This window comes from Scophthalmus maximus, chromosome 3 (assembly GCF_022379125.1).
Source record: "Scophthalmus maximus strain ysfricsl-2021 chromosome 3, ASM2237912v1, whole genome shotgun sequence".
Lineage (NCBI taxonomy): Eukaryota > Metazoa > Chordata > Actinopteri > Pleuronectiformes > Scophthalmidae > Scophthalmus > Scophthalmus maximus.
The window spans coordinates 20,932,737-20,949,218 of record NC_061517.1 but is presented as its reverse complement, the minus strand read 5'-3'; the positions used below and the strand labels follow the sequence as shown (position 1 = coordinate 20,949,218).

At 42.0% G+C, this 16,482-nt stretch overlaps 1 protein-coding gene across 2 annotated transcripts in view; it reads left to right on the top strand.

Annotated features, from left to right (window-relative positions):
- LOC118317493 (copine-9-like) overlaps positions 1-16,482 on the top strand; it is an 81,663-nt gene that overhangs the window by 18,367 nt on the left and 46,814 nt on the right. The window contains exons 3-6 of one of the 2 annotated variants that reach the window (XM_035646244.2): positions 9,912-9,958; positions 13,355-13,458; positions 14,073-14,112; positions 15,287-15,363. In XM_035646244.2, the coding sequence (XP_035502137.1) occupies positions 9,912-9,958; positions 13,355-13,458; positions 14,073-14,112; positions 15,287-15,363 (268 nt within the window). Of the gene's footprint in view, positions 1-9,911; positions 9,959-13,354; positions 13,459-14,072; positions 14,113-15,283; positions 15,364-16,482 lie in introns of both variants that reach the window. The other variant, XM_035646242.2, reaches the window with a different exon arrangement.

Genomic DNA, 16,482 nt, shown 5'->3' with positions numbered 1-16,482 from the left:
TTCCTGAATCTAGAATCAACATGTTAAAGGTAGTTATTTGTGTTGGATTATAGAGGCTTATTTTCCCCCCGTTTTATTAATACTAAATGCTAAAAAAGGATTCCTAATCGGCGTCTCCATTCGTTTTGAAGTTTGACATTTATTGCCTTTAATATACTGTAGCTGCATATCTCTATCATTTTATGATATATAAATGTCAACCTGGACCTAGTAGAAATCTGATGGATATTTGTCACTTTTTCCCCCCGACTTTTTTTTTTCTGACACGATTTAATTGCTAGAAAAATTCTGAAATCATTGCAATTTTTGTAACGGGACTAAATTTTACGACTGTATCTAGCAATATTAACAAGTAAAATCTGTAAAGTAAAGTATCAAAATGTCATGCTAACCCTCAGATTATATATATAATATATGTATAGTATCTGCCTGTTGGATATCTGGAGGCAGAAATCAAGAAACAGAGCTGCTGAGAAGTATACTACGTGAACAAAGGCCAAGGGAAGAAGACTGTGAGGGACGCGATGAGATGTGATGATGAGAGTGCATGTTATTATGTGAGGTTTTCAGGGATCAAAGTCAATGATCGGTGACACATCTATTGTACAGGGACCACAAAAGAGATATAAGATCACAGCCACAGAGCAGGGAAGCACATGACGGCACATTTGGGACAAAAAATTGGCGAGAAAGACGGAATTGTCTCGACATTTCATCTCAGATGATACTCAATGACACTCAGACGTCCAGTTCGTGAAATTCACTCTCACTGCAGTGCAGTCTTTGTGTCATTACTTTGTTTCTCACACCCAAAGTGGTCGGAGCCTTCGCCCTGATTTGATTTATCTCTAGAAATGGAGAAACGTTGTAAAAACCCTAGAGTTGAGCCGAAAGTGTGTGTTCACGGCTTTTGTTTGTGTGTCGCAGTTGTTTTGCACAAGAATGTGCCAAGACACGGCGGCAAGACTCCGATCCACTTCTTCTCATGTAATTTATTGATGGCTCGGAGCTTGACCTTGGGGGATGCTTTATCACGTCGCCTGGTCGTCGCTTAAATTAAATTTGACTCTCCCTTACTCCTCCATCAAATTACCCGAAGCCCATCTGTATCTGCCCACACGTGAAGGACGTATACGATTGCGATCAATGTGTGCTTCTGACCAAAAGCCGAAGAGGCTAGCCCGCAAATAGTGATTTTGCTTATTGATATTGCTATTTTGGATATAAAGGCACTGAGAGCAGAGGCACAATATGTTTCCTGTTCAGTGCTCTCTCTCTCTTCGCGCACAAGAAAAGCTTCAAGTTCTTTTCCCTCTCGCTTCTTGTTTCTGCTTTAACTTTTACGACACCTGTCTTTTTCCGTTTGAAGTCTGTGTGCTTTGGCAAATATTGCAACATTTAGACATCTTTTTCCCCCCCATGTTCCTGTCACATTGCATTCAATTTAATCCAAACAGTTTTACTGAGTCATTCACGTTATATCACTGCTGAGTCTCTCCATAAAAGAAGATCTAGAAGAATATTCAGTGGACAGCGTTCAGTCACTTGACTTGGTCCAGAGTCCTGGCTCCATCTTGGACTTGGCTCAACATCTCGACGACGGCTGTGTCGTCAACTTGTCGCGCAAGAATCAAACCGATCAGTCAATCGATCGTGCTTGATTTTACACTGACATCTTGTCCCTCAGGGAAAAATATTCGCAAATGCTGTGGACCAAATTTAGCGTAGCGTTAGATAAGGCAGACCATGAGGTCAAGCGGCGCCACTATGCAGCAAATCAGCTGACTGCTCAGCTGATCTTCTTCTACGCATTCAATTGGCAAGGCTCATGTCGTGTGCTCCATTTGAGCTGCTTTAACCTGCTCTGCTGCTTGCCACTTCGTAAACCCGCCTCCACCCCAGCACCTCCTTTTCAAACTGTATCTGATAAACTCCTTCTTAAAATGACGAGTTGAGTCGTAGTGAGCATATCAAGCTGTTTACTGTGGCTCTTTACATCGTCTCACAGACAGAGATGAAATGGTTCAATTCCCATGTAAAAGCGCGTTTAATTACAACCAGATCAAATGCTTTTTAGTGTAAATATTGATCTTAACATTTAAATCATAATTAAAACGATGAAATTATCAGCTTACGATATTGCCTCTGTAGCGTTTACAGTGTGCAGACTGCGTCGGATGAAAAGAGTAAGTGGAGCGATTCCGCCATCTTCCTCTAATCACTTACAGGAAGCCTTTGGGCATGGAGAAACATTTCAAAATAAAAGCCCATACAAAATAAACGGCCATCGATATAAAGCCTGAAAGGCGACACATCATAAGTTCTCATTAATGCCTGCTCTGTTCTGCTCTGGGGGTTGTTTTTTTGGCTGCTGCTATCCCTGCCTCACATTTCATTAAGGCTCTTGGAATGGTGGGGAGATGTGCTCTCCCTATCTCAGGCTTTCCAGACACGTGGAAGGGCAGGGGACATTACAGAGCCATACCGCCAAATATAGCTATTTGTTATTATTGAAATGAATTTACTTTGACTATAGTGGTCCTGACTGAATTCATAATGCGCTCTCAGTGACGGATGGATATTTTATTATGAAACACAGATTCTGACAGTTCTGCATTGCTGTTACTGGATGCTCACGCTGAGCCGTTGCACAGTCTCATTTAGTCTAGTCTCCACTGGGTTTGTTTAACATATTCCAGGCATGTGTGACCTCAACCACACCGATGTTACCCTTGGAGAGGTACAAATGGTTCATACGCAGTACAAGCCCCTTTTCCATTTGAACTGCAGAAGCTAAGAAGAATTGAAATGCCTGAAGAGATTTTGGGCTGCAAGAAGAAGAAAAAAAAAACAAATTTCTGTTATTGGTCAGAAAAACGCATCTGTATGACACATTCCTTTGGCCCGAGATAAAAAAAATAATGGAATTCATGAGATATTTTTTTCCTCTCATCCCCAATAGCTATGACTGTTTTTCTTTCCTTATGCTTGCTGCGGCTTTCCTGTCATTGAAGTGACTCTTTTGCCCCTTCAAAAAGTGTCATTTCCAGCATTAACCGCTCTTCAAATAAGCTGTTAAATTGATACGCTTTCAGTTCTAAAGTAATGAGGAGGTCTCTGATGACAGTACATCATTAGAACTTTTGAAAGTTAAAGAGAAGAGACAGTGAAAGTTGAGGTAATTATTTAGCCCCTTCGTGTTCTCATTGTGCAGCTCCTGAAGCTATACACGCCAGATTTATCTGGCTCTTTCATTCCCATCCACCACCATCTAAAGCGCTATCAGGCTCCCATATGTAACATCCCACTTCTCTTATGTAACACCATTTGCCGGTGAAGTACTGACAGCTTTCCTCCACATGCATGGGTGTTTCACTCCATTAAAACCTGGAGGAGAGATGGCCTTCCCCCACTCCAGAGGTATTCAAAATGAAATACAATTACAGAATGTGCCTTGAATCCATAGTGATTATTCTTTGCGGTTTCTCATATCTAAGTTAGTGAGTCATGCTTATTAAATTTGACACACTGTGTGTTACTTCCTGTACATTCAATTTGGTTGTATGTGCTTAAGGGCTCTGACTCATCATTAGGTAGGAGTTAATGTTATTGTTAATTTCAGACCTTTGTTTCTTGTGCTGTTCTAAAAATCTGTTCTTGTGTCCGCTGTTGGTTTTAAAATTACTCATCTTGAAGACTCTGATATGTAGCACAGACTATATGATTAAGACTGTTTTCATGCGATTCAGAATCAAGTTATTTTTGGCAGAGTCGTTTCTGTGGGGTGATGCAGCTGTGAGTATCCGAGTGCAGATTGTGGAAAACATTTATTTTGACAGTAAGGCGGCGTCAAAGAAAATTAATGTTCCACTTCTAGGTGCAGGTCAGTTAAAATTCAACATAGGCTCATCCGCAGAGGTGAATAAAGGCAAGGACTGAGTCATAGAATATAAATAAAGGTCACTGGTCTCGGACTACGACCGAGGACTCCTGATGAGATCTGAGGAAAGAGGGAGCACCCCTGTGGATTCCAGCATTCATGGTCGTCCATCCCACGGCCATGGCATTTAATGAGTACAGCCACTTAGAAACGGCAACGTTTCAGAAAACACATTCGTTTTCAATTCCGTTTGAACAGGGAAGTCCAAACATCAGACTTTTCAGTCTGAAATTTCGACTGGCCAAAGCCCTTGACTTCGGTTTTCCGAGGAGCCCCACCAAAAGAAATTCACAAGAGAGACAAAAGTATTCACAATACACTGAACATAACATATGGTTAACTAGATGGTGCACATAAAGCACATAGTGGGGTATTAAGCAGCTAAGGAGCCATTCCTCAGCAACTGGTGGAGAGAAAAATATGGCTAAAAGGAGAGAGAATATTGGATTTACATTCATCGGGCGGCCAGAGGCATGACTCCAAATAAATGCTAGTGTGAAAATTAGACACTATAAAGCAACAAACCCCATATCAACTTTAGGGGATGATTATATGTGAGTGTTTTATTTACAGCTTTTTGTGCTCCCAAGTGGCCCCAACAAAAAAAAAGTTGATTCATGCAGGTTCAAGATGGTTTATTGTGCGCAGGGTGTATGCATTGGTCCTCCAATTGCTTTTCATTATTCTTTTGTGCAATAAAACACCAGAACTTGATTTTTAGAACCAAAGGGGGATTTATGTCATCTCAGTCAAGGGGTGATGGTGTTCTCTTTGCTATTGCTGCGTGACTTAGTGAATTAGGCTCTTAAGAAGGTTGGATTTTCACAGAAAATCCCCAGCAGGGGCGCAGTGTGTCTCCCTATATTGGCTCCCAACTGGGCAGCTTTGTCATGGCTGCTCCACCGGAGGTTTAGGAATCGGTCTCCAAAGGGTTCGGAGCTCTCTTTGCCTTATCCCCTCTCCTGGCAGCAGATCGATAGATTAGCGGGGATGTGTGAACACCCTGCCTTGCCTAAATTGCTGTGTGAGAGGTGAATCTGTGGGGGATTTCTGACAGCCAAGCCCTTAAAACCTGGCCCTTTTTCTCTCCGGCTGAAATCTGCCTCAGCCTGACTGTGTTAGACACAGATTTCCACTCCACATTTATTTTCCAAACAATCCTCTGACCATTTGATCTCCCTCATCTCCTCTTCTTCCATCCCCCTTTCCCCTCTCTTCATCTATTCGCCTACTCTCAATCATTCTTTCCCGACCTCGCCTCCCTGTCCTCTTTAATGTTTCGTCTTGTTCGCTCTCAGTCCTCCCAAGTCCTCCAGTGCCCCACGTTCCGGCCACCCGTCCACCTCTCTATTTCGCCTAGCGAGCAGCTTGCGCCCTCAACCTGTAACTGAGCCCGTGGCATCTAGTCCATGCCTCTGCCTCCTCTCTGATTATATTTTCCTACTGTGCAAATCCAGAAATCCCCAGTCGACAAAGCTGTCTGCTCACTTGTCTGACTCACACGAGTCCAAAAGAACACTGTGCTGTTTTCAATTAAACTCAACACTGATGGGTCAGAAACATAAATATGGTAGGGATTCTAATGTCTCTTAGTGTACTATACGTCTCATACTGTAAATGTTTTTTACATCCCATAGCAATTTGTTGAAAATATGAATTAATGCGAAGAAGCGCATGGCAGTGAAATCAGAATAATGATACAACAGTTGTTGCCTCTGCTGCTGCTCATGTTCTGATTATCATATTTTCTCCCGGTGCTTACTTTTCTTGACTGATAGCAGCTGTCATACGGACTGTACTTTCTCCTAATGATACTTCCCGCACATGCCGAGCTACAGTCGTCACACCAAAGAATACAGAAGAGGACACGTGGGTGCTACGACTCAGACAGTAGACTTTCTAGTGCTAGAGAGCATGTTATCCTGTGGATACTGTTTCTGCTGCTAGCAGATTTTGCAGACTCACTTGACGCAGTTTGGTTTGATAGTTGGGCTCGTTTTAGTATACTTTAGAATGATTGATGAATAGCTAATAGCTTGACAAATTAAGAGGATAATTCGATACCCACATGTCATGTTAGTGAGCCCTGAAAATACCAAAATATGATGATCACTAAGACTTTCCGATGTAGAAGAACTTTATTTTGAAAATGAGGCCTGAAATGTTTGCCCTCACTCCTCGAAACATTTGATATGTTCAGAGGTCCTGACCTCGGTATACCAAGGCAAAACGTACCTGGTCATATCAGTAAGACATTTGTGCCGTCTATAACAAATACTAGCTTTCAAACCACAGTAATAAAAAATAAACAGTTTTCTTCTCACTTTGTTGCATTCCCAGTCAGCTATGCTATTTGATACTTGTCAAGATGTAAGTTAGCAATATCCTAAAGATGCACATTACAGCGACTGTGTCTCATTTAGAGAGACGGCAGAGGCCAATAAAGAAAGAGGGAGGCAGCAATGGAAGTACAAAACCAGGTTTCAAGGAAGTATCTAGATCAACACGTGCATCATTACTGAAAAATCTCACATTCAAGATTATTTACTTGAACTATTTTTGTTAGACCTGAAGGTAGTTTGTGCATATATGGACAAGAGGTTCCCTTTTACCATGTTATGATGTGTGAATGATTTCAACTTCATTCAGTCGTAAATTGTTTACAGTCAAATGTCTGTGCAGGTCCCTGTTTGTTGAGGATACATCTTTTTTTCTCTGCCACTGCAGCACCTTTCCTCACTGTACTGTCTTTACTAAACTGTGGGTCTATGTAAGAACTTAATGTGATTTCTGCTCAGTTCCCCTTTTGTTCATGATCAAAGTCACCTGGGTACACATCCCGCAGCCAAACCATTGTGAGGAGTAGTTGGGAGTCAGGCTTGGATTGACAAGGGATTGCTTTGTGGTTTGGTCACTTTGCAGCTGCCCAGATAGGCTCTTTCCTTTCTCAGTCACTTTTCATAAAGCAGGCAATCAGTCAGCCTCATCGGACACAGCCAACACTGATGCAACCTCAATGTGGATTAGTCTGAGCCCGATGTTGGGCTCCTGCGATGTTACTCTGCAACCTTGGGGGAAACAATAAGGTCTCATGAGTTTGATCTCAGATGAAGAGACATACTCTGTCTCTTCTCTACATCATTATTTCAGTTGTTGGGGCAGAGAGAACATCGGCGATTCAGATCCCTGTTGTGTTATTGCCATGTTTTCTTTTCTGCGATTTGATTGGAGGTGGACATCTTATTTGCAAACGGATTGACCTGTAATACAAAACCAACCATAAGCAGCATTTTATGCTTTCTATATGATTAACAATCTGACAAAGAAAAGATTGTTCTCCTCTACAGATGCGGTGCCCAAATGACTCTCTTATCCCCCCTCTGTTAATTACTCATTAGGAGGGAAAATGTGGTTTTAATCATTTGCCAGTCCAAACAGTCTGAAGTTCATTAGAGCTAATGTCCAAACTTCACGGAGACACACTGAGGTTGATGGTGCCCGTCTAGACACAAACTGCAATACTTGGCCAATTATGAAGACTTCCCATAAGAGCTTTTAGTGAGTGTTGTTTGTTTGCTTATGCATGCACATATGTGTGTTTGATTCTAACATGACAACATGATAACTCTGTGGTTTATAATTGGGCTGCCTCTGCGGTATTACATATTTATGCAGTTGCACTCAGTTTCTTCTCAGAAGACAAATGGTAATGTTTGGCGAACAAACCGCAGGAGGACTTGTAAACAGAAAACCATGAATAATGGTTGAGGCTTACTTTTATATTAACAATACTGTGGCTTTTGTTATGCCCATTTTAAAGAGAACGATGGGGAAACGTAAGTCTCAATCGCCCACAGTGATATAATTGTAATAGTATGTGCATTCTCAGTGAAACCCTTGCAGATTGCGATCAAGAATGCAGCTCAACACGTGCGGTCTTTCATCAGCCTAAAAGGGCACATGTCACTCGGCTGCTCATCAACCGCCACCGCTACCAATATCAAATTCAAGTCACTAATGCTTGCCTACAGAGTGACTTCTGGGTGTGCAACCAACAACTTAAACTCAATCACACAGATGTATGCTCCTTTTTTTTGGCCACTCTGTCCCTCCAAGAAACGTCATCTGGCCTTGCTATCCCTGCAACCATGGCAATCACAGTCCTGACTGCTTTCATTTTTGTTTCTTCTGGGGTGGAGAGAGCTGCCAAATGCTGTCAGAGCAGAGGTATCCTCTATCTTCAAGAACCTCTTGAACACTCATAGCTAACTAGCACTCGGTGCACTCCTTTACTCGATTTCCCTTGAATTGTGTTGTCCCCAAGTTTTATGTCACTTTGGATAAAAGGGTCTGCCAAATATGTATATGTAAATTTGCTATGGTGGTCAAATAATTAGAAGAATTGATGATAATACCATAGCACTGTCGCCTCACAGCAAGAAGGTTCTGGGTTCGAACCAACCAGGGCCTTTCTGTGTGGAGTTTGCATCTTCTCCACGTGTCTGCGAAGGTTCTCTCCGGGTTCTCCAGCTTCCTCCTGCAGTACCAAGACATGCAGATTGGAGTTAGGTTAATTGAAGAAATGGACCATAGGTGTGAATGTGAGAGTAAATGGTTGTTTGTCTCTACGTTGGCCCTGTGCTAGGCTGGCAATCGGTCTAGAGTGTACCCCGCCTCTAGCCCAATGTCAGTTGGGATTGGCTCCAGCCCCCCAGGGACCCTTAATGGATAAAGCAGTATAGATAATGGATGGATAATAATAATACCATGGAAATGCTTTGGCAGTGCAAAACATTCACGTAATATGCTTCTACTCTTGAATGATATATCCACCGTTCGAAACAGTCTTTATTTTAGATAAGTGTCAAGGATAAAAACTCATGAATTTCATCCAGCAATCATTTAAACTTCTTCTCTACGGCCCCAAAAATGTGAAGCTTGTGGTTGAGCTGGATGAAAGGAAAGGGAATGAGCAGCAGTTCAGTACAACTCAATGATTCATCCTTGTGGGACCATGAACGTCTGTAGAGAGATTTCATTTTTCAGTGGTGGTGGATAGACTCACGTTTACCATTCACAGAGCTGTGCTGCCGGCCTGGCTGAAAAAAATATACAAATCCTGCAAGATAAGCAAAAAAATACATAATTTGTAGCCTCAAGAATCACATATGCAAGTGCTTTCTGATCTGATGTGCCTAGAGCACCATTTTTCTGTGCTTTCCAAAACCGATACAAATACAGAGGTTAAGGTAGAAACTGACTGTCAATCGGAAATGAGAAATGTTTTAGTTTGGTGATGTGTATATAACGTCACTTGATGACCTCTTTCGCTCCCATCAGACTGGAGTCATAATTATCATGACTGCTATGGGGGGCTTTGTCACATAAACATAAACGTACTGTGGGAAACTTGACTGATTCTGTTGTTTTTCTTGGACCTGGTCTATACGTCTCATATGGTCCATATAATTATGCCATAAACACAGCAATTCTGCCTTTTTGTAATTATAGATATTGATATGGGAGAGGACTGGCTTGGGGCAGAAAATACAGACATTGATTATTCCTGCTCCTGCTTTTTTTTTGCAGTCATACCAGGTGAAAAACATGAAAGAAATTACCCTAAAAAAACATTTTAATGTGTTTTTATTATCCTAAAGTTATTGTACACTGTTTTCCTTATTTAGGGTAAATGTGTCTCATTATTGTATTAGTTTCTATTAGGTAATCCTACAATCCCATAGTGGGGTAGTAATAGGTTTGTATGAGGGAATTACTGACTTTGCTTTAAGCTGCGCCAGATTTAATTAAAATGGTTGTGGCTCATATTGATTTTCCTATCTTAGCCTTTTAATATCTGTCAGGTGCTGCATGTGCCAACATTTAAAACCCATGAGACTAATCACTTTCTTTTTTCCTGCTTTTGTTCATGCTTCTCCCTCGGCTTCTTCTCCATCTCTTTCCCTTTCAGTGGTCGTCCTGTATTTGCAGGCTGTGGGAACCAAAGAGTGGAGGGAGGTGAGTGAAGAAACTTCTTGCTTTCCAATATTAATATCAAATCCTTCTGCCTACCCGTCAGTACGTGTGTCTTTTTTTTAGTATTTACGGGGTATTCATTTCTGGACACTTTTCCTTCATGCTAGTTCAGGACTTCAGAGAGGGGGTTATAAAAATAAAGTCCATGGCCAGGTCACTGGAAATCCCTGAGAACACTGTTATACAAATCCAAAGTGTCAGCCTCCAATTGCCCACATAAGTGTAGCCACAGTCTGAAATGGACTCAGGTAGGACATAAAAATATAACCATATAACTGACCCCAGCTGATGAATTAACAATAAAGGTTAAAGAATAAATCAATAAAAAGGATCTCGTTATATCACTTTTAGGTTGTAAGACAAATTGAATTCACATTCACACTCAGGGCAAGGATAAAAAGCAGGGAGATTCCTTTTTGGTTCCATTAAATATGCACCATCTGCTCCACCTGACATCTTGCTGTCTCACCCTCTGTCACTCTTTTTCAAAGCAGGGTCACGTGACCTTGCATTCATTACTGCCTCTTTGAATTTCTTCCTTATTCCCCCCCCCCACCAACCCACCCCAAAGTACCTCTCTCAGGCACACAGACACATTTCTGTGTGCCTCATCTCTTCGCCCTTTATCTAATGTAATTTGCCTGTGGCGTCCCGTTTCTGGTTGGCGTATTTACCCATTTTGCAAATTCAAAGTCAACACTGATGTGTCAGTGAGGGCTTTGCCACAGATGATCCCCCCGCTTCAAGACAGCTCCCACCTTTTTGTGCCACGTGACGGGGCTCGATCAAAAACACGACATGAATTGCGCTGGGAAAACATCTCGCTGCCAGCCATACACATATTGGCACCATGAGCAGATATTGGATGGGAACCTTATGTGTCCTTTGTGTGCTTTGGCACCATGTTTTTCAGGAGGCAATACTAAATATAATTTTTTTTAGGGCAGATTTTTTGGAATCCCCTTTAGTACGAAACATTTTTTTATCATATCACTATATCCTGTCCTCAGCTTGTCCATAATCCAGCCTCCATGGTTTTCTTTTTTAGGGGGCTGTGTAGGGTTACTGTTATTTTGGTCTTCTTCTCTGCCCATTTTCTGTTCCAGCTGCGCTCTCAATTGTTTTCCGATCACAAGTGCTTCCACTTTTCCCAGCCAATGGATATGATCCCCCACTTAGCAGGCTCCCACCAATCCTCCATGGTAGCCGATGAAAAACTGCAGATGGACTGCTCTGTCTGTGTGGTTACATGCTCTGAAAAGCGAATGAACACCTGGTCGCATCAGCATTTAAAACTGTGAAATGTTGTGCTGAAATCAGTTTATTTTCTGTGGCAGCGCTGAACTTTTTCACTGATGGAGGTAATGCAAATCCCGGCGAGGTTCAAGATGAGCTTTCAATAATCAGATTTCACCTCTGTAGATGTTTTCCCCTCTTCACTGAAAGAAACCATTTACAACCCACAAAACAAAATGCCAGAGGAATGAAACCGCACAGTAGGGAGTTAAATGGAAAGAAACAGCACAAGTTATTGTATCTGACTAGTGTTAAGCTGTTTTAAGACATGAACTATGGAAAAAGTCCGCAAAATTGCTTTGGAAAAATCTCGGAATCATTCTGTGGTAGAGCAGGCAGGAGGCAGGACAAGACGCCAATCCTGCAGAAAGCAGTGCTTTTGTTTACGGTCATCAACGTGCCCACTCGCTCAATGTGAATTCTCCAAATATTTCCCCGCTATACTTCAGTGCATGTCTGAAAGCAGCATAAGTAAATCCTGACTGTACCGTGTTACCGGTCAGGGAATCTTCATAAGTGATCCGTACGCATAATCCAAGTGCGAGGACATTTACTGTGACACTGAATATTTCGATGGTGACAAAAATTGTATTTCTCAATCAGCTTCTCACTATCAATGATGGGGTCCAACGTAAATATACAGTGTTCGTGCCGAAGTGAGAACAGTTTCTGTGATTTAACAAGAGAGATTACTGCAATTGGGATCTTCTCTTTTCACTGCTTTGTAGTGAAATTGACCAAACCAAAAGGCTGCAGAGAAATGCGACAATCAAACTTTTATTCATGCCACGACCATATAGAGCAAATCCTGTGGAGGGGATCTATCATAATGGGCATTAATTAAACTATGAGACACATCTCGTCGCCAGCTCGAGACCTGCTAAATTCCTTGGCAGTCTCTGCAATGCATTTTATAATATACTTAAATAAAAAAGCCCTTTTATATGGATGCAACCGTTGTCTGTATAAACTCCATTTCATTTACTTAAACCCAATGAATGCAAATCTCCTGCAAATCAACAAAGCAGCGGTGCACACACACACACACAGCAAACAACTTTCAACACAAATCCCTTTGTGCGCCACCGTTGTTGTTATTCAACTGTTATTTTTGGCCTTGAGCGGGTTCCTCCGTGAATCATTGCATTTCTGATCGCGAATAAATGCTTCTTCTCAAAGGATTACTGGAGAAGGGTACACCAAAGGAGTGAGAGAAAGTTAAAAGAAATACATGGTACGTGTTAAATACCTATTTTATAGTCCTATACATGCAGTCTAAAGCCTATGTTGGAACCAATAATTGTGTTTCCCAATGCTTGACTTATTCTAAGACAACCAAAAACATCTTCCCCAGTTACAAAGCAATTTCCCTAATCCTCACCCGCAATGCCCTCTCACCTATTAACCAATCACGCCTGAGTGAGATTATAAACCAAAGGGCTCCAGCCCCCAAAAATAGAAACACTACAAGGAAATATCATGGGATTTTCCCTCCGGGTCGATACGGCAGGTAGGTTCTGCAAGGCCCTGGTAATGGATAGGCTGGGGACACAGCTGATAGCGTGGATTATGTGCGCTGGGCACTAAAGACATGAGTCGAGGTATCGAGGCTGCGGCGAGGCAGTGCCAAGATCAATAGCTCATTACGCCGCGCTGTCGGGCCCGGCCATGGAGGCGAGCCTGGCAGTCCACCGGGGGGATTACTGGTGTGATTGTCAGGGACATGGAGAGACGGGGCCGGCCCACGAGGAAGACTGGGGCTGGGACCTCGCGGGATCGCAGGCTGGACTGCTGCCTCTAATGTTGCTCTAATGTTGGAGTCTGATTTCTGGGGGGACACACAATTTTTCTCAAAGGCACGGGGAAAGTCCAGTTGATACAGTACGGTGATGTTTTTGCAAAGGCACTTTCTATTTTTGGATTCCAATACATAGGGTAATATGGATTGCTGCTGCATCTAATGAATTTTATTCACGAATCTCTCTGGTCTATTTACTTAATGCTCAGTAACATGTATTGACTTTTAAATCAATTCTGCTATTACCGCCAATTATCACTTTCTTTCTATTTCTTTTTTTGTAGTTTGGCCGGACAGAGGTAATAGATAACACTCGCAATCCAGATTTCGTCAGGAAGTTTGTCCTGGATTTCTTCTTTGAGGAGAAACAAAATCTAAGGTTTGATGTGTAAGTAGCATGACAGCATTTTAATCCACCTTTTACATGAATGCCTTTAATTCTAGACTTGGATACATCCTGCTATACTCATGCGGTTTCAAAGCAACAAACCTAAGGTAGCAAGCGTGTGATTACATTTGAATAATTGCTCTCTCTGTACGTCTGCAGTTTGGTGAAAAGCTCATGTACCCCATCATTAGAGTGAATCAACAAGCCAGTCTTTGCTAAAATTAGATGGCCAATCATGGAAAGAGGTTTGAAAAAAAGGCCTCTTATTAGAACCACTTCTTAGCCCCGCTGATATAAATTAGCTCCTGTATACTAAGTTGGTTCAATAATCCGTTTTTTTAAGGTTAAATAAGAAAAGGTGTGCTATTGATTGACAGTGTTTTAATGAGTTGCATTTATATTTGCTCACTGTAAAAGTAAAATGTGGGTATTTGATTTCCTCCTTCTTTCTTTCTTCTTGCTGAGAGTGGGGTGTCAAATTGAAATCGAAATTATGGATTACTACTTTGTACTTGGTACACTACCTCTCAGTAATGTGTTACTCCAAAATACTTGCAATACTAAATGCAATCTCGCAAGTTCTTACAATCTTCTCACCACTTTTTCTCTCGCAGGTACAATGTGGACTCCAGAAGCTGTAACATTTCCAAACACGTAAGTACAATATATGTCAAACTCGACTGACAGTTTTGACTCGAGAGCTGACAACTTTCATCAGGCCTCAAATCGGTCACATTGTACTCGGCATCAGTCATGCCGCTAACGCTAAGTCACAGTGAACTCGTGCAGCATGCTGACGATGATGATTCAGCATGAATAAAACAACAATCTTGTGCCGCATTTAGGAGTCTGTAAATCCATTTTTGTGACAGACTCTTTGTTTTGTCTTTCCCAAAATGAATCACTTGGGAGAGCAGAAGGTGAGTGGTTTACGTGCACATTGTGTTGTCTTCATGAGTCCTGGCATCACACTTTTTTGTAGTTATTCCCCAGAAGTGTTGTTGTTGTTGTTGTTGTCATTGCGTTCCATTCACTTTCATTTCATTGCATTTTTCTCCCATTCTTTCATCTTATTTCATCAAGGCCAAACACCAACAGCACCCACTTGGAAAAAAGTACTGTTGTTCCTCATTTTGTGCACAACGGGACATCTGCAGGAGCTGCACACACGCTCAGTTTGCGGGACTCACACCTCCACCTGCTTGCGCCCACGCTCGATAAACACCAGCACGTACAGTGGTGCTCTGCCCCTGTGCAAGGGTGTTTTTATCGTGTAGTGTCATCTCCCTGCCTTTTCATGTCAGTTTCTCTTCTGTGTGGGCCGCTTGTGAAAGTACAGAATCCGTTTTTCAATGAAAAGGCTGATTTTTTAACTATGAGGCCTCTTTTAAGAATAATCAGTCAATCAACAAGCACCGGACTCCCGCGTGTCCAGCAGGACGTCCTGGGCTTGATTCTACTAAATTGATACTTCAATGAAATGAGATAAGACTTGAAGACTTTTCTTTTGCTATCCCTATTGATTTTCGTCTTTCTTGAGCCTAATCTCGTTGACGTTAACCGTGTTTATTCAAGCAAAAGAGGCCCAGAAATGTTTGGTTTAGTGTTCATATATTTGAGTGGGGGCTGGTTCCCCTGTGCTAACTTAAAAAACTCTTGAGGATAAAAGTTGAACAGGAATAAAGAATGGCACCATGCCAGCATCAAGGAGGACCTTGTTATTGAGTCTGCAGGTTGTTTTTCTGGTTCTCCATTTGTTGTGAAACCTGGACTCACTCTTGGCCATGCAATTACTTCTCTATTTTTTGTTGGTCTTTTTCTCCCTAAGGACTTCCTGGGTCAGACCTTCTGTACCCTTGGAGAAATCATCGGCGCCACAGGAGGACACCTGGAGAAGACCCTCTCGTAAGTCCAACAGCATTCTAACACCTTCTAATATATCGATGGCAATTACTGCAGATTTTATGCCCCTGCGCCAGCAACAGCTGTGGCCTGAGGCATTATGCTTCCACGTTGTCCGTCCATCTGTCCACCCCGTTCGCGTGAAGGTGAAATCTCTGGACCACCTGGAGGGAATTTCATTACATGCGGGTGCACACGTCGACTTGGACTCAAGGATTTGGTTTTGGTAGTCAAAAGGTCAAAGGTCAAGGGCACTTTTACATGACAAATTGCTTTTGGCTGTAACTCCAGAATTCCTACATTGATTATGGCAAAATACACAAAATAAGTCTTCCCTGCATATATGATGAGTCTGGACAGATGTGCACGTAGACTGCAACTTTGGCTGAATCATACATCCGTGATGCAATAATACCAGTGTGTTCAGGCTTGGTATCATAGGAACCATGCGCATAAATAATTTCTTAAGCTGGGCAGAATGAAATGAGTCCTCTTCGTCTCTTGTTCCATATTTATTGATGGATGCTTTGGAAATCAACACTATATGTGCCACCTTACTAATGCAGTGTTTATATCCCCCCCCCCCAGTATAAATAGCCTAATCTTTTATATTGTTTGATCAGAGTGCGAGGGGCCAGATTAGCGCCGTTGCCTCATTGCAAACTAAATAACTAATTAGTTTTGATTGTGTAAGGGACTGAACCCTGCATTTGTGATATGAAAACAGAAATGCTTCTTTCACATAGTAAAAAGAAGAAATGGTTCATCTTTTGCAATCACAAACCCCTACTTGTGTTGCGTTTCTGCAGCGTGAGATAATACATTGCACTCAGAGTAGTGAAGGGAAAGCTGGGATGCTCAGATGTGAGGTCAGACTGGTCACGAGCCAGCTTTGAACCCTCTTTATTGCATGGACAAGGTATGGCCCTTTGTTTGCCTATACACTGGTGCTCATCATACAGGAAGCAATTTTTTCACTTGTGAAGTGCGCATAGTAACACACAATGTAACTACAGCACAGCAGCATTATTGTGCATGTGAGAAAAGAGAAAGTTTGTTGATTTTCAGTCTGTACCTCCACTAGCATAGCAAATAGAATCCGATTTAAATCAAATCTAATCC